The sequence below is a fragment of the Harpia harpyja genome, chromosome 23 (assembly GCF_026419915.1).
Source record: "Harpia harpyja isolate bHarHar1 chromosome 23, bHarHar1 primary haplotype, whole genome shotgun sequence".
Taxonomy (NCBI): Eukaryota; Metazoa; Chordata; class Aves; order Accipitriformes; family Accipitridae; genus Harpia; species Harpia harpyja.
In genome coordinates, this window is record NC_068962.1 from 12,815,830 (window position 1) to 12,839,060 (window position 23,231).

Here is a 23,231-nt window from a genome sequence, read left to right on the forward strand (position 1 = left end):
TGTGAGTGAGTGCAGTAGTAATAGTTTCCTCATTAGAAATGTCTCTTTCTATATAACTGCTATGGATGCAAATACATACTGAGAGACGTACTTTGCGATTATGGAATTAATTTTCCTCTAGGTAATAGAAAGACCAAGACTTAAAAGCATAAAGGGCTTTTTTTAATTTTTTTTTTTTTTTATTAAAAAGAGGTTCTCTGGGAGTTTATATTTCATTCCCTTCAACAAACTGTGGTGTACTGGAACTTGCTGAAAATTAAAAATCAGTAGGTTAAGAACAAATAAATTAAAGTAATATCCACCCGTTATCTACATTCCTATTGAAATAACTGACTTTTTCTGTTCCTCAAAAATTAACAAATATTTTTAGAAATTATCAGAACTGTGTACTGGAGTTTTTCTTCTGTGACAACTCCTTACTAACTCATGAGTGATTTGAGAAGGAAATCCTCCTACGACAAAACAAGACAGGAATAATGCAGCAGCATGTCTATCATTAGCATAACAAAAAAAAAATCTTAAGAACAAACTCAATTTAAAAAGCAAAATTAATTACACTGCACGGAGGAAATTTCTCCAGAAAGGGTCTTGAGCTTAGAGCAATCACTTTCAGCTCTGAAGTAGCTCTGCATAGCGGCAAGCTCTTATTTTGACAATTTTTTCTATCATTTTTTTGGTAGTGTTGTGCTTCCATAGTCAAAAGAGGGCCAACTGAAAACTCACCACTGCGCAGCCCCACAGGCTGCCTGGATTTGACGCGTTAACTTTGGACAAGGCTCTCTTCCCTTACCTCGGTACGCTGTGAGGTACCAAGGGAGGGAAACCCACAGAGCAGCCTGACTCGGGGCTCGCGAAAAGTTTCTCCCCAAAGCCCCTGCTCCCTTTCTCTCCCCGGCAGCCCACTCGTTTCAGGGGACGACCGTGAAGGATCACACCCCGTGTTCAGGATGCCCGGGTCTGCGCTGGGGGCCGCCCGCACACACCTCCCGAGGGGAGCTGCCGGCAGCCCGGGCCCCGTACCGACCACCCCGGGAAGGAGCAGCCGCACGCCGGCGCCCGCCCCGCCGCCTGCCCGCCCCCGCTGAGGGGAGCCGCGGCACCGACCCCACGGCCCGGGGCTGCCGCTCTCCACCCGAGCCGCCACCCAACCCGACGGCGTCTTCCCCGAGCCGCAGAGCCTGCGGCCGCCTCAGCCCTTCCTCCCCCCTCACAGATTTTAAGGACTGATCTAAGAAGGCGCCGGGAAAGACGGTCCCCGTCCCCGTCTCCGCCACTTTCCTGTCAGGAATTAGCCCCTCAGCCACAGACCCGCCCCCACAGCTGCCCGGGGGGAGCCCGCACCCCTCCCTGTCAGAGACGCCCCACCTGCTCTGCCCGCCCGGCCCCCCTCACCCTCCGGCGGCCCTTTCCCGCCGGCCAACGGCCCGCCTCGCGCTGGCGGCCCGGCGGCGGGAGCGGGGTGAGGGGGAAGGAGGAGGAGGAGGAGGAGGAGGAAGAACAGGAGGAGGAGGAAGAAGAGGGGGAGGAGGGGGAGGGCCGCCGGCGACCGCGCGAAGAAAAGGAGCGAAGCGGCCCCGCGCGGGCGGGAGCCCCGTCCCGCGCCCCGCTGCCGCGCGCCTCCTGCCCGGCGCTCTGATTGGCCGGCCGCTCGGCCGGGGCTCCCCGGCGGGCAGCGTCTGATTGGCCGGATTGTAAAGCGATGTCGGTAGGGCGCCTGGCGGGAGCGGTAAGAGCCCCCCGCCCGCCCGTCCGCCCGCCGGGCCGCCCGCCGAGGTGAGGGCGCGGAGCCTCCCGCCGCCGCAGGGGCCGGGGCGGCCTCTCCCCCCGCCTCCTCCTCCTCCTCCTCGGGAACCTAGCCCCGAGCTGCCGCGCTCCCCTCACGTCCCGCCGGGGACGGGAGAGCGCTGCCCCGGGGCTGGAGCGGCTCCTCTTTAAGGGCCGGGCTAAAAGGGGTTTTCTCGCTTTGCAGATGGAGGTGAGCGTCCTGGCCCTGAGGGACCTGGCGAGCGGCCGGCCGGGGCGGCGGGGCCGCGCTGAGGCGGCCCAAAAGGTGAGCGGGCGGGCGCGGAGGGCGGGCGGGACTGGCCCCCTCACACGTTAATCGGCCTCTCCCGGTGCGGAGCACCGCGCCCGGCCCGGGCGCAGCGGGAAGATCGGGGGGGGTGGCCGGGACCGCAGAGGGTTTGGCCCCCCCCGCCGGCTGGAGGCTGTTGGGGTGCGGAACCCTGGCCCGGCGGGGTGGGGGGCTTGGAGGCGGCCCGGGCCGGCGTGTGCCCCCCGGATCGTGTCCCTCTCAGTCCCCATGGCAGCGTTGGGGGTGCTGCCCATGGGACCAGGGCAACTGATCTGTCCTGCCATGTGGGTCTGTCCAGCAGCGTCTTACCTGTCGGCACCTGGAGCATAGGGGTGTCCGATGCTACCCTTAAGATAAAAAGACAATCTACTAGAAGAACTGTGAGTCACACCACCTGTGTCAGTAAGTGAAGTGCTTACACTCTGGCATAATTCTCAGGGAAACAGTTTTTAGCTTTCACTTAACGAGCAAAACTCCCTAGGCAATCTCGAGCATCCCAGTGGCTACTGTTGGGTAAAGTGGAGAAGACTTTTGTACAGACTCACCGTTCAAAAGCTAAGCAACACCAGGCTTGACATGATGTGAGAATAGTATAGTCGTGTTATTTAGCAGCAGACTGAGCGTGCTGATGCACATGTCCGCTATGCTTGCCTTCTGGCCTGGAAAAGTATGCCTGTAACCATACCCTGGTGTTCCCAGGTCAAGAGGCTAGGCAGTGCCACTCAGCAAGGAACAAGCTTATCGTTCCTCTCCTGCCTCACCAGCCAGGAGACAGGATACCTAGCCTCAGGCATACCTTGCCCAGTAATGTCTCCTGAACTAGACCCAGTTCATGACCTGCTGTCCATGCTCAACCTGAGTCCTCCAAAGGTCACATAGTTCTCAGACTCAGTTCCTATTATCTCAGATATTTGTTTCAGTTCCTGCTGACACGCTAAGTTCATTGAGCCAGTCTTTCCTGTCCTCTTGTATTTGGTAAGCCATCTCTGCTTGGATCAAGGTGAATCTTGTACTTCTACCAGCTGCCCTTGTGGTTTTGTGGAATACAGCTAGGAGTTCATAGAGCATTGCAGCTACTGAAAAAAAAGGGAAGAGGGGTTAAAAGCATTTCTTAGCTTAGTTGGCAATTATGACATTCAAGAAATGAAGATCTGAAAGGTTGGTAGTAGACATGTACTTCTTGTGTAGTGCCACCACTTTTTTCATTGTGATATTTGCACAAACATGAAAATTTGAGGTAGTGGAACAGCAGGTAGCTTCAGCTGCCCTCACTGCAGTTCCATTAGCACCAGCCGTAGTGAACAGGAACTTGAGGGAAAGGTAGACTTTCTCCACTACAGATGAAGTGTTGATTCACTGCCAGATGTGAAATTGCAAGAATATATTGAGTGCCAACAGTATGTGAACATATATTCCGAGAAGTACCATGGCCTCTAAATTGACCCCTATTTATCACAGTGGAGTTAGTTACAACTGGCTAACCGTTAATTGTAAAAGGAGATATATTTATTACATCCTTTTGGGTAATTCATAGGTGAATGTATGCAGAAGCCTTCACCATCAGTGCTCAGAGCACAATGCTTTCGATGTGCCAAATTCATTTCCAGTTTGAATGCTACAGAACTGCTCCTGGTAAAAGCCAGCCCCAGTTGTTATAGAACTTCTTTCTGCTTTCTACCTAGGCTGATATTTGGAATCACCTATTTAAATATCTATATCAGCTAGTGATAGCTGAATTGCTCCAAATAAACAGCAAAACTTAACTTGGGACAGTTCTTACAGCAGACCAACAGTAACTTAACATTTTCCTCCAGACTGTATTCCATTTCAGAATTGGACTTCTTGCAGCGCAAAATAAAATACATAATAATCATATCTGGCCTTAAAGTTGCCATGTTAGATTTTTAAAACTCATTTTGAAAAAAATGTTAGTCTGAGCAAGAAGACCTGCTCAGTTTGAGACCAACACCAAAAAAGCCACAGCTAGGCTGAAGAACAAACAACTTCAAGCCTGATTTATAGTTTAAAAGCAGTTTTCTGTGGTTCCGAAGGCTTCACTCCCAATTCCAGCAGGTTATAAGCTTTGCTAGCTTTCTGATGATAATTTGTCTGCTTTCTCTCTCTCACTTCACTCAAGGTGCATGCAATCATTTCAAGGGACTAAATCTAGAAACCACTGAGCAATATTAGCTAGAGTTCCAAAAAACCACAGTGTCCTGTTTGTAGGGTATTAAGGAGAATTAAATGATAGCTGGACTATCTAAGATCATTGATCTCCCTGGGCAAAAAGCAACAGTACAATTTTCTTCATGGCCCTCTCTGGAAGTCCTGCTCTGTACCAGGTTTAGGATACCTGGACCTCAATTTTTTTATATCCTGCAAAGAAAGCCAGTATGGCATCCTGTCTACTTCATTCCTTTAATCTTCATTAGCTATTGGCACTAACAGGCAAGAGGGAAGTAGTGTCTCTTGTTGCTCAGAAACAGATGTCTTGGCTCAAGGATACCGTTGATGCTTTCTTCAGTCAGTCCCTTGAAATTAGTTGGTCTGTGGTGATAATTCTTGCAGTAAAAGGAAGGAGAAAAATTGGACCTGAAGATGAAATATGAAAAAAGTTTGATTGCAGCTAGGGACTGGAGGGAGTTGAGCTTCATTCAAAGAATGATAAAAATCAGCTGATGAATTAGACTTTTCCTTCTAGCAGCTCTTAGCCGTAGTCAAGGAATGCAGTTATGGAGATTTTCTTCACTGTTTTGAGCAGCAGACAGTGCAGATGCAAAGCTTGCTTCTCTTGCACATGAGGTGACATCCACTTTAGTCTGACATTTTATGACAGCCTGAGCTGCATCCCCAGCATGGCATTTCACTGGGGACCTTCCAAGCAGAACACCCTGTTTTGCTAAGTGTAATGTGACCAATGCATTATTTCAGTTTTGATCCAATTTGGTGATTTATGTTCATGTAATAACAGTCAGAGTTTAAAAGCCTGATAGGCCACAAGTTTGACTGGTTGACCTCAGGTTCTGTAATTCAGGGCGGTATCTCATACACACTACCTCCAGTACACTAGCATGTAGAATATTTTACCGCTTCCGACAAAGGCAGAAGAACTGTGCTAAATATAGCTATGAGTGCCAAGGCATGAGTCACTACAATTACCTTTGTAAGAACAATGAAATTGATTGTTGGACTGTTTTCTTTCCTGTTGTGTCTAAAGAACTTTTTGTTTTTAATAGGAAAATATATTTGATCGATCCAGGATGGCACCAAAGACTCCCATTAAGAATGAACCAGTTGATTTATCAAAGCAAAAAAGCTGCACCCCAGAAAGAAATCCAATTACACCTGTTAAGCTCATCGACAGACCTCAGCCTGATCCCTGGACCCCCACTGCTAACCTGAAGATGCTTGTTAGTGCTGCTAGCCCTGACATGAGGGACAGGGAAAAGAAGAAAGAGCTCTTCAGACCCATAGAAAACAGTGAGCAGAGTGACACACCTGATTCATTACAGGTGAGACTCAGAACATGGTTAACTTATGTTCAGTTAGGACTCAGACCTTCCTTAAGTTGTGCCTCAGTTTTCTTCCAACTGGTCCTTTGCTTCTTATGGAAAACTGCAGAATTGTAAAACATTCCCAAGGACAGTTGCCTACACAGCACTGACTGAGTAGCAGGACTTTCAAAGACTAAAAGTAACTGCCTTACTGGTAACTGACCTGAGACCCCCTCAACAGCCTGAATATTACTTAAAAGGACAGTGAAGGAAGTAGACCTTAAATGTGTCATTTTTCCCAATTTAATTACTTCTGATGCTATTTTCTGAACTGCATTAGAAAGAAAATTGTCAGATCATTATGACAGGCAGCATTTTCAAAAGCAATTCAAGAATGGAAGGGCATATTTTTCCGTATACTTTTGAAATGCTATACCTTGTCCGCAACAGCCCATCAGAGTGGTCAGTTGAAACCTTTCTCCCCCTTTCCACCTCAGCCCCCGAGCTAGTAGTCAGACAACACGCTCAAGTGTTAGGAAGATTTTTACTTGCCAAGGCTCAGGCAATGCGGGGGCTGATCCCTGTCCTTGCTTTAGGAAGTCAAGAGGATGATGTCAGGACGTAATAAGCATCATTACAGTTTTCCTCCTTCAGACTTTTTTTGTTGTTGTTCCAACCACTACTTTCCCTCTCCTGGATTATTTCTTATAGAATATCCTTCCTTGGTGACATCAGTGAGTGAGAAGAAGATAGTTCTGGGGTCCTCCTACTGAGAAGCATCATTTGATAGGTGCAGGTCACTCTACAAGTGTAGATTTTACAGCATCTACAGCGATGGTAGTCTGAAGAATTCTCCAGCTTAGATAGTCATAAAGGAACAAACAGTTCTCTAAAGATAATTCCTAACATTGCTTCCAGTAAGTAAAAAATAGTTGATGTTAAATGTTAGTTCATTACCACTCCAAGCCTGCTAAGATCATTTCGCATTTTTGGGGTAGCTACTATAAAGAGTTCAAATATCTTCTAGTTAATAAAACTTATACTTAATATTTTTCTCCACACAGAAAGTTAACTTAAAAAAGATGGAAAAGTGTTACTGTAAGAATACTGCTATTTCCATACCATATAAAACTCAAAGAATTCAATCAGAGCAACAGCCTGCCACAAGGTCACTTAGTCACAACCAGCAAAGGACAGTTAAGATCTCATAAGCGAGGAAACGTGGGTTTCAACAGCTGCCACCACTCTCAGCTTTTCTTTGCCAGAGGGCAAGATTATATTTTTTTCCCTCCTTTTTTTGACACAGAAGCAAAACCCCAAAGTTACCAGTGCAGAAAAAAACCTCCCTCATTCTCATTTTGTAATAAATAAACATACCTCTTCATACATTCTTGCCATCACAGTTTTATTATTTTCTTTTTCCCTGCAGGGACAGAAACATCATATTCAGGTCATTCTACAGAGTTCACTTAAGCTAACAGCTTGACTAAGGTTAAGGTTCAGAGACTGGGTGGTGCCTTTTATAGTTTCTTAGCATTGTCCCCCTCCCTCCCCAACTCTTAGTTTCTTAAAGTTATAGAGGCACTGTAAAGGGCAGTAAAATCTCTTGAAAGAGGTGTTGCAGGAACTCTTTGGCTTATATATCTTCTGGTTTATTAGATCCAGAGGTGTTTGAAGGAATATTCCTCCTCCTCTCAAAAAGAAATATTTCTGCCAAGTAGGATCTTACCATCTGCTAGTCTTGGGTGGTTGGTCTTACTGTTTTGTTTCCTTATGCATAACCATTATTGTATGATCTTGCAGATAAGAGTTTTTCTGTGTGATGAACTAAAAAGAGCTTGCAAGCAAAAGTGTGTCACCCAAGTACTCTGGTGCTTGCAAGGAGTCCATGTTTTTCTCCTTATTAGAAAGTCTGAGCTTAAATATTGCTAACATTTGACATATGCCTCACTTGGCTATGCCTTGCTTCTAAAGCTCTGCACTAAAGGGTTAACATTTATTTTTTAACAGTATGATATGGTAGACGACTGCACGGTTGATGAATTTGAAAAGCAGAGGCCCAGCAGAAAACAGAAAAGCTTAGGACTCTTGTGCCAAAAGTTTCTAGCTCGCTATCCAAGTTATCCATTGTCAACTGAAAAAACTACTATTTCTTTGGATGAAGTGGCTTCAATTCTTGGTATGTATACCTGCAAAAATGGGGTAACTGATCACCTGGAGTAACCCAACAGGAGGGCCTTCAAAAGATCATCCTTCTTACAGAGTACATTCACACTCTGCCTTTCCCTGGGTCTGGATGTTCTTCTAATCATACTAATCAAGAGTTGGAAATGCCTAATATTCCTAAGTGTCTTTACTGCTTGATAGTGCTACCATTTTGAATTCTGCTTTCTGACTTTTTACTAGACAGATCTGTCTGTTTATCAACTCTGTTGCTTTCTTAAATTTTCAATTTGCTGAACACTGAAGGAGTTATGAGTTACAAACCCTCTGACGGAGGACTTACAAACAACAAATTTTGTCAAAATGGAATGTCTGGGGAAACAATTGCAAACTAGTAGGTGTAGAAAATCAGTTGGGTTCACTGCCTGACTTCAGTAATGTGCCTGACATTATATCTTCCAAGATCTCATGGTTCATCAAGGTTATCTTAGCTTTAAATATTGTTTTGTGAGGGGAGGTTACCAGGAGACCTGCAAGAGTAGAACGAGAAAATGTGTTATATTGAGGTGGCAAGAAGGTATCGAGTAGGCTATTTGCTGGGTCTGCTGTTAGGTTTGGTCTTAGCTAAAAGATTAATGAAATATCTGAGAGAAGTATTAAAACTTGTGAGAGAGGACTCAGCCAGGTCACACCAATAGCAAAAAGATCCAGGTCCTTGGAGAGGTCGTCTCCTAGCTAGGAACAGCTTTACAAAATTAGACTTAAACTAAATAAATATTGTATCTACTTTTAGAGCTCAGGTATTTTACAGAAAAGAGGTAGCAAAAATGAAATGTGTCTGTCTGTTTTCGAAAGAAAGAGAACAGAAGAGTGATGTCCTATGTGACTCTGGTAAGAAAGTCCTTGAAATACTCATTTATTTGCTTTGGTAATGGGAAGTGGAAATAGGAGAGAATTCAGATGAAGTAAATAGTTAAATAAATTACTTTTTAAACAAATTGTTCTTTTAGATTTTGCAGTTACTCCTTTCTGTGTTTGCATGTGATGTTCGTGCTCCAACCTTGTACAGCTGAACATGAGTAGAGCTTTATTCTGTGTTGGGAGTGGCGTTACCTTGCTTTCCTAAATACTAGAAACTTTGTTTTAAAACTTAGTGTTGGGGATTTTACTTCCCAGAAGGGGGTGCATTTGTTCTTGTTCCTTTGGTTTTCACTTCCTTGCTTGCCTCTATCCAGTTGCTTCAGGGACCACTAAATTTTTCACTGATGATGTTGCTGCTCTCTGTGTAACAAATGACGGTTGCAATACAGCTTTTGCTACTAATGTATATTGCTTTGTTCACTGAAGACCTATGGAAAGACCACAAAGGGGGCTATGCTGCTAGTGCCTGACAGACACCAGGATATGTGTAGCACTGTTGTTTTTCTGGCATATGTTTCACTCCAAGATCTCCACACGCTTGGAAATACTCATTAATTGTTTATCCCAATATCCATTTGAGGCTGGTAGGTATTATCCATATTCTCCAGATGGGTAAACAGATGCATCAAGGCCTTGCCTTCCACAGGGAAGTCTTTCAAAACCTTTCCCCTTGGCTAGCACTTGTTCTGCTCAGCTGATGTTAACTGTTATGGGATTTCTGGTGCAGATGATGTCACCAGTGTATAGTGCACTGTGTTATATATAACAGCCATGCTTCAGACAGCGCTGGACACGAGCACTTGGGACAGTGAGCAGAGCCACCGGCTGTTCATATTCAGTCCCCAACCTTGCTCATGTCAGTCAGGCTGAACCCAAGTTGGACATATTTCATGGATTTCCTGTTGGTGCAGACCCAGCCAGCAAAAAGGACTCGTTTCTGCTGCATTTGGGAACAGTGGGTCTCATTCTCCACTGCTTTGCACCTTGTGAATCCTTCGACGCTCCTTTGCTTGGTACATGCTTAGCAAGTAATTGTGCCATGGGAAATGCAGGTGGAGGACCATGCTCCCACTGGTTCCCGTGGGAGTGGGCTTTTGTGTCTACCCTGTGTCAGTGCCAGGCTCAGACCCTTTCCTGCCTTCTGTTATACACAAGCTTGTGTACAGGTATGTGTCTGAGCTCTGAAGCTCTCTGACAAGAAGGGCCAAAGTGCTCTTAAAACCTCAGGGCAGTCTGGGTAGGTCTGAGTGAGTAGGGCTTGGCAGACTGCAATCAGTTCTTCTAAACACAGTGTAGATGCTTTAAGCTGAAGTTATGGCTGGGCCGGCAGTTAAGAAAACAGACAAAGATTATCACACGATGGGGCTGGCCATACATAAGTCAGTTCTTAATTGTGCAAATTTGGATGGATCTAATGTAATGTGTCCAGATGAACAGTGAAAAATGCATTGTGAACACTCAGTATTAGAGAACAGCCTCGCCTGTTCTCTGTTCCGCTTCTGCTGAAGAGCACATTAAAACTAGATGAGCATCTATGTCGTCTTTTATTTCCCCCTCTTAAAACAGGAGTTGAGCGGAGACGAATTTACGATATAGTGAACGTCTTGGAGTCATTGCACTTGGTTAGCCGTGTGGCCAAGAACCAGTACTGTTGGCATGGCCGGCACAACCTCAGTCAAACTCTGAAAACACTTCAGGAAGCAGGAGAGCTGCAGTATGGAGAGCTAATGACCTTCTTCCAGCACAAGGAGCAGGACTTGGAGTACAAATTTGGAGAACGGAAAAAGGAAGCTATTCCAGATTCTCAAGACAGACCGTTACTGGACTTTTCAGAACCAGATTGCACCTCTGGTAAGATAACTGATGTGTATGATGCGATACACAGACACAAGTCTCTTTCTCCAGTTTACTATGTGACTTTTCCCCTTGCTTTGCTTTTAAATTAAATAATAAAAAATTATTCTTTTCAAAAAGCTGCTGAATTCACCACGGAGTTGACAGAATCCTTCCTTCTATCCTGTCCCTAGCATAGTTCTCAGGATGGATTTTTCTCTCTGTCCTACAGACTGGCAGGAACTTATGCCAGACACTTCAGTTCTTCATTTCCCACCTGTATCTGACAGTGAATGCTTTATCCTGGCAGAAGGTGCCATCTTCCATTTGTCTACTCTTTGCATGCTGCCCATGTAATACAATGTTTTAAGTTACAAAGTCCTTTGGAGTCACAAAATTATAGTGGCACAAAACTGTGTAATGTAACATAGAATCAGCTTTGGAATCTGACTTTCTAAAAGCTATTTCTCCAAGCTTTAATTTTTATTGCCTTTTGAAGAGAGACTGCTGTTTGTATTACTCAGTTATTTGCTGCCTTTCAAAAGATTTCTGCTTCCTGACAAGGAAATACTTTACCCCTTTTGTGTGTGAGAAACCTACTTGCTAGTTTTCTGGCTGTGATGGATGACATATGCTAAGAGGCTTGGGTATTATTTGTAACACAGCATCTGCAAACAGCAGAAAGGACAAGTCGTTGCGGATTATGAGCCAAAAGTTTGTCATGCTGTTCCTTGTCTCCAAGACCAAGATAGTCACTCTGGATATCGCAGCAAAGATACTGATAGAAGAGACCCAGGATACAGTGGACCACAGCAAATTTAAAAGTAAGCTGGCTATTGGAAGGCGAATCAATCAGTCAGTGAGTAAAGAAAACGGGCATGTTTGGACTGACACCAGTAGGTAACAGCAAGAGCAGGTCAAGAATCTTTTGTTGAAATACGGTTTGGGGTTTTTTTTTTAATTGTAAATGCCAGTTTGTGAAAACAGAGCTTGGGGTGGGGACGAGTCAGTTTGACTATTATCTCCAAGTTTTAGATTCAGAATGAAGAAAAAGCTTTTTTTTTGTTTGAATTTTTTTTCATACTTTAACCCTGTTTCCTGTACCATTCTGAATGACATTTCAAAACTTACTGAAATGAAACATGTTGTTTAATTTAGTGGAATTAATTTTCTTCTCTGCAGAAATGTGTTACTTCTCCTTTTTACTCCAGAAATCTTTCACAGCTGGATGGCACAGTTTGCTTTTCAGTTAGTGGGGTTTATTACTTTGATCCCTTGGACAACATGGAAAAACTCAGCATTAGTAAATAATTCTTCTAAAATAAAGATTTTTATTTTAAGTCTTTAAAGTACTTTTAAAATAAAGTACTTGCACTTCAGTCTTAAAATTCTCTGCCAAATACCCGGAGGGATGTAAGGAGTTTAGCTGGACAATCAGTGGGTATCATATTCAGCTCAAGCATATTATTTACCAGAGTCACAGAGATTTTTCTAAGACTGTTACATTTTTAGATGATAAATATGGGTCCTCTTGTGATCAGCTGTGCACTCATGTGCCTCTTGCCCCCATGTCCTTGTCTTTACCTCATGTGGAGGTAGCTGCCCTTTCTGGGCAAGCTCATGATGTAATCACTCCCTAACCCTTTTCCATCAAAATGAGGTAAGTGAGCTTGAAGCTGAGCAGCTAAGATGGATAAGAACCTAAGATACAAAGAAGCAGTGACAAGCAGATGGGAGCTGGCATGGCAGGCTTCATAGGAGGTGGCTTAAGTCCATCCCAATTTCATTTTACCCACCTCATCTATGAAAGCTGTGGTGATATCCTGGAATAAAATTACCGTGTAAATATGTACTGCATACATTGTAAACATGACTGTCTTGACTATTTCTGCCCTTTCTTGTTAGCAAAGGTACGAAGACTGTATGATATCGCCAATGTTCTCACCAGCCTAGGCTTGATCAAGAAAGTTCATGTCACAGAGGAACGAGGACGCAAACCAGCCTTCAAGTGGATTGGGCCTGTGGAGTTCCCTGGAAAGACCGGTAACTTGTGTAGCTCGCATCTTTTTTCTTTTTGGTTTGACAGTCACTTACCGAGTGGTAAAAGGTTGTTTTCCATGTGTAAAGAATGGCTTAGCATTCATCGTCCACCCTGTGATTAATAACTGCTGGCCAGCTCCACATTTGCCCTTGTTAGACTTTACGTTCAAGGGCTGGAGCTGTGGACAGATGTTGAAAGATACTGTGTCTTGCTGGTATTTTTACACCGACTTACATAACCATATGAATAACTGTATGAATTGTAGAACAATGGCAGATAATGCCTACATCTCCAAATCTGGGTCCACAGCTTTTCTGGGTTGCAAAATCTCACTAATTCTGTCATAATTAGACAGTGAATTATTTTCTTTGTAAGTGAACTTACCAAGGTAGAGCAGGGCTGTTTCTTGCACGTGTCCTCTTGCACAAAAGGTTTGTCTGCAAAGAAGGCGGCGGTGGGCCAAAGCATCTCTGTAAGCTGCTGATTCTGGGCTAGAAGCCAGAGCAGAAGGAAGCTCTTTGGTAATGTATTTGGGTCAAGCCAGTGCCAGGACCAAGTAGAAGTGAACGATAGTGTTAATGCCATCTTAGTACCCTTTCTCCTGGCTACGCATACTAGAGTGCAGCTGCTGCTGCAGCTGCCATGGAATGGAAAGGAGGGAAGCCCCTATCTTGTCTACTGGTGCTTACTGAGCTTAGGTCTGCTTCAGTGTTGTGGGGTTTGAGATGATAACAGAGGTTACCTCCTCTCTTATGGCCAAGTTCAGTAACATGGCAGAAGCCTAAATGATGAGCTGTGTTCCCTGAAGGACTGTTGTACAAAATTATGTTCTTACAGATGAGCCAAGAGGGCATAGCCCAACATCTGATCCTCTGCCAGGGACACAGAGAGGAGTCTGTGCCCCGTATCAGATCTGTGCTACTGGAAAACAAAGATTTACACGTCACGCTTCATTTAACGGTGCACAGCCTTGTGAAGGGACCAGAAGGAAAGTCAGTTCTGAGCCCAACAGCCCACGTCAAGAGAGGCAAGGTAACTACTAATGAAGCATGTTCTTTTGTATCCCGCTGGATCTGCCCAGTTGTGGGCCCACCAATTTAAGGCACTTGATTGGGTGAATCAGCCTAATTAAATATGTGAATTACCCTTGGGAGGTGCCTATATTTCTACTGTCCATATGGGAGACATGAGACTTCTGAGAAGTCACGGGAAGTATGAGACTTCTGTTTTGTCGTGTGCTTTGACCTCCAGTCAAGCACCTAAAGTTAGATGAGATGAATCTGGGTCATACGGCCTTGAACCTGCAGTTTGTTTTCTGGTAAATGTTTCTGTTCTCCACTAACTGCAACTATACTACAGTTTCTTCTGTGAAAATTTGGTATAGATAAAAGAAAGATTCTTTAGCCACAAAAGCTTGCTTTATTTTATGGTTCCTAATATAGTGGAATTTACTGTAACAATCTAATGGATAGCTGTTAAAAAACATAAAGCAATTACAGGGCTTTTCACAGTTCCCTCTTATAGGAAATGATGATTTGGAGCACCTCTCCAGTGGGACTGACAGTTCTGAGTGTCTTACAGATTCTGGCTCTAGGTGATTAGTGGATGTTATAAAAATGTGCCAGGATAGAAAAATTATACCAATTATTTTATATGGCCGGTATCAAAATACGCTTGGTAAACCTACCTGTTATTAATTGAATGCTCCTTTGTTCTTTCAGCCTGTATTGTGAATTCAGATGAATATTGCTCCAAAATGATAAATCTAGCAGCTGTCTGCAGGCAGAAAATAGAGGAAGATAGTAGGTAGGTTGGTCTTAACTCCTGTCCAGTTTCAGCTTTGTGCTTGTCATGTTTAGTTCAAGGCTAGATTCCATTGATGAGACTGAGATAGAAAATTGCCGCAGAGTCTCATTATTACTATTTTAATGCTGATAGGTCTCAGCGTGGCTTGCTTTTTTTTTTCATTGCCAATTTACACCCACCTGTACTTGTACCACTGTTGTCCTTTAAATCATGATTCCATGGAAGAGCGTCTCTGTTGTATCAGTGGGTCTTCTCTACACCCATGCTAATTTGAATTCATTTGTGAATGATTGACTCTAGTCAAGTGCAACTGAAAGCATTATTGTTCTGCCAAAAACCTGATAAGTCTGTTTTTGTGCAATTAGAAATAATAAAAGGTGACCCTCCTTGTAAACTGTGTAAAAGTAGTGGTTTGGGGGGGGAGAATTTTTCCACATTTATGTCCAACAATGTACCTGTTCACTTTTAAGCATAAAATAGGGGTTTAATTTTGGACTAAATGTTTTTCCTCTTTTCATTACTTTTTTTTCAGGAATAAAACTTGTGCCACAGAAACGATATTCAATTCAGCAAGGAAGCCAAGCATAACCTCACCTCTCTCCCTTCTTCCAGTTCCGGGGGACTCTGATTTTTGTGTTAACCCTTTGCCTCAGGCAGTTTTCCCTGTGGTTCAGGCAGATGTGCCAAACCTCTCGCTGCCAAATGGGGTCAGCAGCCAAGCTCTACATCCTTGCACGCCAGCAGCCTCCAAAACAGAAAATGGAAAACCTACCCTGCTCCCTAACCAACCCTTCCTGTGCTTCCCATCTTCATCCCTTTTTATGTTGTGTGGCGGTCTTCAGGAAAATAACTTGAGGGAGACCCTGCCCACCACAGGAGACGTGGGAAACAGGAGTGCAGAAGCTCAGGCCGCTGTACCTCCAGCTGCCTGCCAGAAACGCAGCTCCCACAAATGTGCATCGCCCTCTGCACTAGATGATGAAGAGCCAGCTGCTAAAAAGCAGACCATGGAACAGAGTGATGTGCCCCTCTCACTTGTAGTACCCAAGGTAAAGAAGTACATTTCATTATCATTTAGGCTTCCTGTTAGGGAGGAAAGACTTTTGCCCAAGATAGTGTTTTCAGAAGCAAAACTTCACTACACCACTCCTGTTACAGGTACAGATACAATGCTGCGTCCCACATATTAATAAAATTGTAAGGGTGCTGTGCCAGGAAGTATAGGCATTAACTGGGAGATGTTTTCACGTTACCAGGGGAAAATGGACTGTGATTGCTTTGCATAGTGAAGTGATGGTCAGCTGTTCTTTGTAATCAGTGTCCTGATCATTGTCTTCAACAAAACAGCCTGCCAGAGGGGAAGAAATCAATGTGACTATTACTCCTCATCTTCCCCTGTTAGCTTGGGCTTTCCCTGACAGCAGCAGCATTGCTTACTCCACCAAGCTACAGCAAATGTGATTTGTACTTTCCCCCTACTCTCCAGCCTGAGTCCCTCCCTTTCATGCCCAGTGTTGCCCACAGCAGGCTGGTGAGAGAGGAGATGATGGTGAAGGTGAAGTGCATCTATATCACAGGTTTTTTTAACTACTGAAAATGAGTCAGGCTCAAGGTCCTGTCAGGTGGTTTTCCTTATCAATAAAGAGAAATGAATCCCCAAACTCAGGTATTTCTTATCTAGTGTCTCCAAGTACTGAAAGTGAACTACAGCACAGGGCTTAGGCATCACTAATATTGTTCTTCAAACCTCAAACAAAATTTTTAACTTGGTGACTTGCTAATGAGTTTTGTGCTGCCCTTTTGCATTGGTGCACATTTTACTCTGTAGCTGAGGAAACTGCATGAGAGACATTGTACTGTGTTATTTCAGTTTGGACTCATCATTTCCTCTTTTTGTTTTTGCTTAGAAGCCTTTTGAGTCACCCAAGGCAGAATCTACCCCAGGAAGTGGCGGTACATCTGCTGAACATCTAGAAGCTTTTCGTCTTGACCACGCAAGTCCTGCTGCTCCAGAGGCTGCACACAAGGAGTCTACTAAGCCTTTAGATTCTCAGGAGCAAGAAAAATGGTCTCAGAATAAAGACCCTGATGAGCCTTCTCCAGCAAAAGAGCACATCTCTAAAGAAAATGCCAATCAACCTTTCCTACCACAGTATCTTTTTGTTCAGCCTACTGCTGGTAAGGAGAGCCATGAGATCTAGAGGCACCCAAACTTCTGCATCTGTTCACTGAGCTGTTCAAATAGGGAGACCTACAGATAGGTGAATAAGTCTATATTTGGCACAAAAACTGTCAGCAGTTCTCTGTAGTAGTTTAATAGCTCTGAACTCTCTTGACTCCAGATGAACTGTTGCTTCTGTGAAAATACAGGCATTTTTCTGAGGTACCCAAACATTAATAGAGATGAATAATGTGGTGCTTGCATGCTTGAATTATGTGCAGCAAAAAAGACACCTATCCAGCATTCAAAACTTGGAGAAGCTGGAAGTCTAGGTTTGGCAGTAAGGCGGCCAGAATAGTGCAACAGCATCCCCCTGAGTGGGTGAATTTAGTCATCTATGACCTTCGTACTGTCTTGTCACATGCATCATCGGGATAGCCTCACAAAAACTGAGGCACTGGGAGTGTAGCCAGGCCTGTTCATACTACACAGTAGGGACGGGGAGGAAGTAGCTGAAAATACTACAAGAGGATTTCATGTCCACCATTTTCCATGCCTATGTTTGTGTGGAGTGGAAGAGTGTTTTGTGGGAACAGGATACATGTGGCAGATTTCCATGACTACTGCTTTAGTATTTGATTCACTTGTGGCACAGAGTGAGGTCTATGGGATTTCACTTATAGGATGGAGACACTCAGTTTGAAAATGTTGAACCTGCTGTATTGCAAGGTCAGACAAACTGGGAACTGGAGCAGCTTCTCTTTCAAAACAGTATTTCAGCCATTCTCAGAAAAATTAGCGCCTTTGGGGTATATCTTTGTGGGTGTGTTCCTTTTTTTTTTTTTTTTTTCCTTATTAAAAGCAATGCATATGTTGTCATATAGCAGACGATGTGATTCCTGTTAGTGAAAAAATTGTTTAGCAAAGATGTTGCTTGTAACTGAAGTTAGAAGCGGAAAACAGCAAGGTGTGTGTTTGGTACTTAATATGAACAAAGTAAATGGATGCAGATACAGTGAACAGGCAGTAGGGGGGGAGATGGAGGAAGGTAAGGAAAGGGAGCTTGACGGAAGAGTCACAGGTTTGTGACAGTTTTCTTCTTTTTGTCACAGTTTTCTTCCTGGGCAGCCTGCCTCTTTCTTTGGTGTCATCCCTCTTTCCTGTTCTAGACGAAGTTATAATAGCTTAATTCCAATTTGTCAACTGTATTAATGCCTTGCTTTTTCTCTCTTTGGTTTAGGATTAAGCAGTTTTAATTTCCTGTTGTCTGCAAACCAAGCCCCTGGTGCTATCAGCCTGGCTGCGAGCCAGTTACCTTCTCTGAGCGTCCCCTGTGTCGTGGTGCCGTCAGCAGCCTTGGCTTCCTTCCCTCTCGTCTGTTCTCCCACAATCACCAGTCCTCTTTCCCCAGTTCCTGATGGCTCCTTCTCAGCTGCCACCTCCATGAATTTCAGTATGTCTGGCTTGGCATCAACAACGCCTGTTTTCATAGGCACCACGGCCGTGGTTACCCCCAAGGTCTCACCCGTGCCTTCGGTGGATCCCCAGCAACCAGCTCACCCCACTCTGCACCTGAGTCCTGTGCTTGCAAGGTCTTGCGGTGCTGTTAAACTGGACTCCCCCGCGTGTATGGGGCATCCAGTGACCCTTCTGAAGCTGCAGCAGGTAAGAGTCAAAGCTGGTTAAGTGACGACGAAACAGCAGTGCCAGGTCACTGGGCCTGAAGGCAGCTTGTGCTGCAGGCTAGTGCTGGTGTGTCAGAGTGGTAAGTTGGCACGCTGGGAGCTGGTGTCTTCCACTTAGTTTCCATGTCCATCTGTAGTAGTGGTGGGGCTTGGGACAGTGTTAAAGCTATAGCCCAGCATAGCACATCTAGCCCTGAATGGTGAAGTGGTGAGTTTTAAAAATCTTACAAGAATTTTAAAATCATAAAAATCTTAATCTTTAAAAATCTTATAGGAATAGAGAAAAAAATGAGTTACAGGGTTTTTTCCCTAGAAATCTGAGTCAATATTTTTTCCCCATTGGACACTATCATTGTAAGTGTGTTATGCAACGGCTACAGAAACACATTAGGTGGACAGGTGGATGGATTGTCATAATTCAGGAGCCAAGTGGCTGCAACACTTCTTAGGTAGTAGTGTCCTGGGTTACCTCCTCACCCCGTTCTGATCTCTGTTCAGCATCAGAACTGGGGGAAAACAACAATTCTTGTGGGTTTTGTTGGTCTTCTTTATAAATACATTTTTTGAAAATCTACCATAGAAACAGAATTTGTGAGTTAGAGAAAAAGAGAAATTTAGAAGTGAAGGACTCTTTTTTTTTTGAAGTACGAGTGACACGAAACAGTCATGTCACACTGCGTTACGTGGGTCTTTACAACTATTAGCAATGACAGTTTGGCACTGCTTTAGCTTATATTCTTAAATCTGTGATTTGTTTTTCTATTGTCTAATGCAGTGACTAATAGATTGAACTTTTGGAAGCTTTATGAATGTTACTTTATATTTCTCTTGTTCGAGCTTTAGAAAAAGTCTGTAATAGAGACTGGTTGGCAGCCAATCTTATTACACATACTAACATTAGAGGTTACGGTACAGTGACACTCACAACAGAAGTGGCCAGGGCTTAGGAGACTAATTTTAGATCTGTTTTGATGCTAACAAATAAAGAAAGCAAGTAAAACACCGAGGAAGGGAAAGAGCCATTTAAGCTAAAGGACAAGATCGGCATAAGAATGAATGAGTGTGAACTAGTCATGAATACATTTAAGTTGGAAATGAGATAGAGGCCTTCTGCTTCCAGCAATGATGTACTGGCAGACAGCTCCAGAACAGAAAGGGGCAAAGCCTGTAGCTTTTCATGTGGAGCTTCTGAAAGGATGTGTGACATGGTTCCCGATAGTGGCAGGGTACAGGGCTTAGTGTCTACAAGCTGTCTTCTGTTTGCATGCTTGCATGTAGACTTTGAGAACACCCTCCTGAATCGCTTCGGTTTTGTTTCACAAATAGCCTTCGTCAACTCCCCTCACTCCCAAGAGCATTCGTCCTGCACATCATGAGGCATTTTTCAAAACTCCTGGAAGTCTTGGAGACCCTGTTGCATGGAAGAAAAATGAAGGCAACCAGACCAGAAATGCCAGCTCTGTGCAGAGGAGACTCGAAATCTCTAGTACCAGCCCTGACTAACTCCACTCATTGCAAAGGGTGGGCAGATTGTCTTAGGCCCCTGTATTGATTACAAGAGAACAATCTCTTACATGACAAGAGGAGTACGTCAGAATGTCATCCCTTTTGGCATGCTTCCCCGCTATCTATTCACCCACTGGTTCTGCTAACCACATTCTTCACAAATCATCCTTGATACTGAAAACCTTTTACTGAATTGTTCTTTCAGTACTGATTGGAATTCAGATGCTGTCCTTCACACGGCCTTGTGGGCATCAAATTGTATTTGTGGTTTTAATTTGGAAAACACTCTTTATTGCCGTGAGGAGATGCAAACACATTTTCTTGGAGTTCCCAGGGGTTCTTTTTTCATGGTTTTAAGTGAGATGTCTAGCACTTATCTGGGGTAAGCATTTTTTTTGCATGTACTCTACTTACCCTGAGTAAATCTGTGGTGAAAATGATAAACTTTTCCAGTTGTGAGAGCAACTGCTTCCTTGGTTCCAATCTGTCAAATCCTGCCTCTGCAGTGCAGCCTTTTGCTATTTATTTTGTATGTCGGAGTGGGATTTAGTGCAAAAAAGTTTTTTTGCAGCTTCAGAATAACAGATTTTCTCAGGGTAGGATTACTTGAATGTCAGTTGGTGGTTGTACAATTTGCCCAGCACTTGTTATTAGAAAAACCTAATAATAACACAGTATGATTGAATGTATACATGTGAAAAATATCAAGACCAAAATAACTGTGAATGTTAACATTTTTATAATTGTGTTAATGAACTGTATTATTCCTTGGGTTTTTTTTTTTCTTTCACTCTGAGCAAAATGTACAAGTTAGGTGTAAAGAATACAAAACCTGATTCCTTAAATAAGTTTGACAAAGTAATTTGAGAGTGACAAGCCACTGAGAGGTCTGTGCTAAGACTTCATCTCCCATTTAAATATATAGTCTAGTCTTTGTGACCAAGGAGTACTAGTAAGTCATTAACCACATGATTAGATTCAGTCTTACCTGAGTCTACTTAAGTGCCTACTTAGTGGTTTACTTAAGTCTACTTAAGGGGTATGTACTTAAGTGCCTAACTCTTCACTTGCAAGAATTTCATAACAAGTTAATAGTGCATTTGAGCATACTTGGAAGACAAGGGAGATCTTATCTTTTGGCATGTTATCTATCTAAACCATAAAAAAGAAGCTGAAAAGAGCAGGAGCCATGGATTTTGGAAGTGGGAAAAAAATTAATCTGTATTCCTTAAGAGAAGATAAAGAAGAAGAAAAGTCTAACGGTTAACATTCAGAGTTCTCAAATAATGCATGGTGCTATTAATAACACAGGACATAATTTTAAGAGTTAATGCTCTTATGCTTGGGTATGTTTTCACTGGTGTAGCAATCTGCAATTAAATTCATGCCATTTCCTGTTTAAAAGACAGAAAGTGTTGCTGGTGACATCATGTTACTCTGGACTTTTAGTAAACATAAGGCCAGCATTATCAGCTCTTCTCATTGGTACTGGTACTGGTTTTCCAAGGGTAGATACACTGTTGGATGTGCTACTTCGTTGGTTGAGGGAAGCTAGGACTTTGGGGGTTGGGGATTTGATGAGGTTTTTTATTTTTATAATGAAATGTATTATGGAAATGGAGTTTAAGAAAGAATTTTAGTGAAGCTGGGAGTTTGAGTAATGTGGCCTTATCTTAGAATAGACCAATAACAGCCTTATAAGGAGGGCTGGTTAGCCCTCGTTGAAAGAAAATCTATAGTAGACTTATCATAGGAAATTTCAGGGGTGGTAAAGAGAAATCTTCAGACTGCTAAATTTTAAGGTTTGGTTTGTTTTTTTTTTAATTACACTACAGTTGTGAAAGTTTACACTTTTTGCTTCTGAATTATTTCTTCTTATACGCCCACTTAAATTAATTTCACTTTGAAAAGCAATGTGTAATTGGCATGGTGCTGCCCCTGCACTTCCACTAGTGTGCATTTGTTGCTCTTGGGGTTGGAAACAGGCTGCTAGGGTTCAGGATGACGTGGTTGATGTTGATTCTCCAAATCTTGTCTTTTCCCCTCTAGTACAGTGCAGCCTTTTAGTGAAATGGCAGCTGGGAGCAGAGAGGAGGATCAGAGCTAGTATTGGCTCTTCGCTCCAGTTGAAGCGTCATCACAAAAATTGCCTTGCTTTGTCAGTAATGTTATTCTGTGCCATAACTAACCTCACTATACTTGAAAATGCAGGGAGTGAAAATGGATCTTCAGTTTCCAATTTCTGCTTCCACTTTTGAGTTTCCATACAGCAGGTCTAGAAATGAGGATCGACTCCCTCAGGATCAAAGCAGTTCGATGGGTCACAGTTGCAAAAGCAGATTTGGGCCTGGGAGAAGAAGGGGGTTGATATGCTGTCTTGTTTTTGTCAATGCAAACTTCCCACTAAAATAGGGGTGGGACCACCGAAGCAGTCGGGCGGCAAAGGGATCAATGCTACTTGCAGTACCTGAGCTGCTGAACTAGACCGGTGAGGAGGAAGGGTTGGTTGTCAGGAGGGAATGAGTTTACATTTCCTATCTTTGCCTTCACTGAAAGCTAAGAACTAAAATAAACTAGGAACAACTCATCAGCAAAGTAGCTTTGGAAAAGCAGAATTTGTATTTGCACTGAGGTGAAGTGTGTACCCAGGATGTTCTGCAGGGTTTGTGAAACCTTTCTGTCCCAAGACCGTTGCTGAGGAGGGTGAGCGTATAACTTATACTTGAATCTACCTGCCACGTTTACATTTCTGATTGTCTTTTGTAAATTGGTGCTATTTCTGTATTTAAAAAGCTGTATTTTTAATGTAAAGCTGCTTCCAGTTTGTATCTTTGCACTGCTAGTTTAATATAGATATTAATTTTATTGCTGTTTATAACTGTTATTCAGTGATTAGACGTCCTGCTTTTCCTGCTCTCTAGCCATCTTTTTAGCTGTCTGCATATAGCTTTACTCCAATCACACTGTTTTGTTGAATATTTTTTTTTATACTATCTCTTAGCAAAATATTAAACTTTTACAGAATAAAAATGGAATTAAAACCGAGGCTGAGGCTGTGATTTCAGTATGGAGAGCACCCTTGAAAAGAAATATCCATCCACCGCACATCCAGGTGAGCAGTCCCTGTTGGAGCTGAGCACTGAATAAGTAGCAGAGGATGACAGCTCGCCCCAGCGGCTCTTGCCTCCGGCTATTTTACGCAGCACGGACACATTTCCCACTCCAGCTGTTGCAGGCACAAGGACCAGTGCAATACAAACTGGCTCTTAAAAGTCCTGGAGCTGGCCAGGACAACACCCGATGGCCCTGGCCCAAAATCATGCAAGGTGATCCCCAGCACTACCACCATGGGGGCCTGTCCCACCACCGCCGTGGGGCTGCCCTGTGACCCCACCTCCGTCCCTCGGCCTGGTTTTCCACAGGATGGCAGCAATGCCTGCCCAACCACCGGCCGCAGACACCCAAGAGCGAGGCAGGCCCTGATGCAGAGGCCGGTTTCCCACAAGTGGAAGCCGGCGTTGGCTTGTGCGTGTTTATTAACCACCAA

General features: G+C 43.8%; 1 protein-coding gene across 1 annotated transcript; it reads left to right on the plus strand.

Moving 5' to 3' along the window:
• The first annotated feature begins 1,969 nt into the window (after positions 1 to 1,969).
• On the plus strand, positions 1,970 to 22,687 carry E2F7 (E2F transcription factor 7). Its single transcript, XM_052774743.1, has 12 exons — positions 1,970 to 2,050; positions 5,311 to 5,586; positions 7,579 to 7,747; positions 10,219 to 10,503; positions 11,151 to 11,309; positions 12,391 to 12,528; positions 13,364 to 13,558; positions 14,248 to 14,332; positions 14,865 to 15,381; positions 16,240 to 16,510; positions 17,734 to 18,158; positions 19,505 to 22,687. Exons 1-12 carry the CDS (start codon positions 1,970 to 1,972, stop codon positions 19,679 to 19,681), a joined length of 2,778 nt encoding a protein of 925 aa, XP_052630703.1. The 3' UTR covers positions 19,682 to 22,687.
• The last annotated feature ends 544 nt before the right edge of the window (positions 22,688 to 23,231 follow it).

Coding starts and splice junctions, on each gene's coding strand:
- E2F7 (XM_052774743.1), top strand. CDS start 1,970: ATGGAGGTGAGCGTCCTGGCCCTGAGGGACCTGGCGAGCGGCCGGCCG. Junction 12,529..13,363: donor GGAGTTCCCTGGAAAGACCG/GTAACTTGTGTA, acceptor ATGTTCTTACAG/ATGAGCCAAGAGGGCATAGC. Junction 15,382..16,239: donor TCTCACTTGTAGTACCCAAG/GTAAAGAAGTAC, acceptor GTTTTTGCTTAG/AAGCCTTTTGAGTCACCCAA.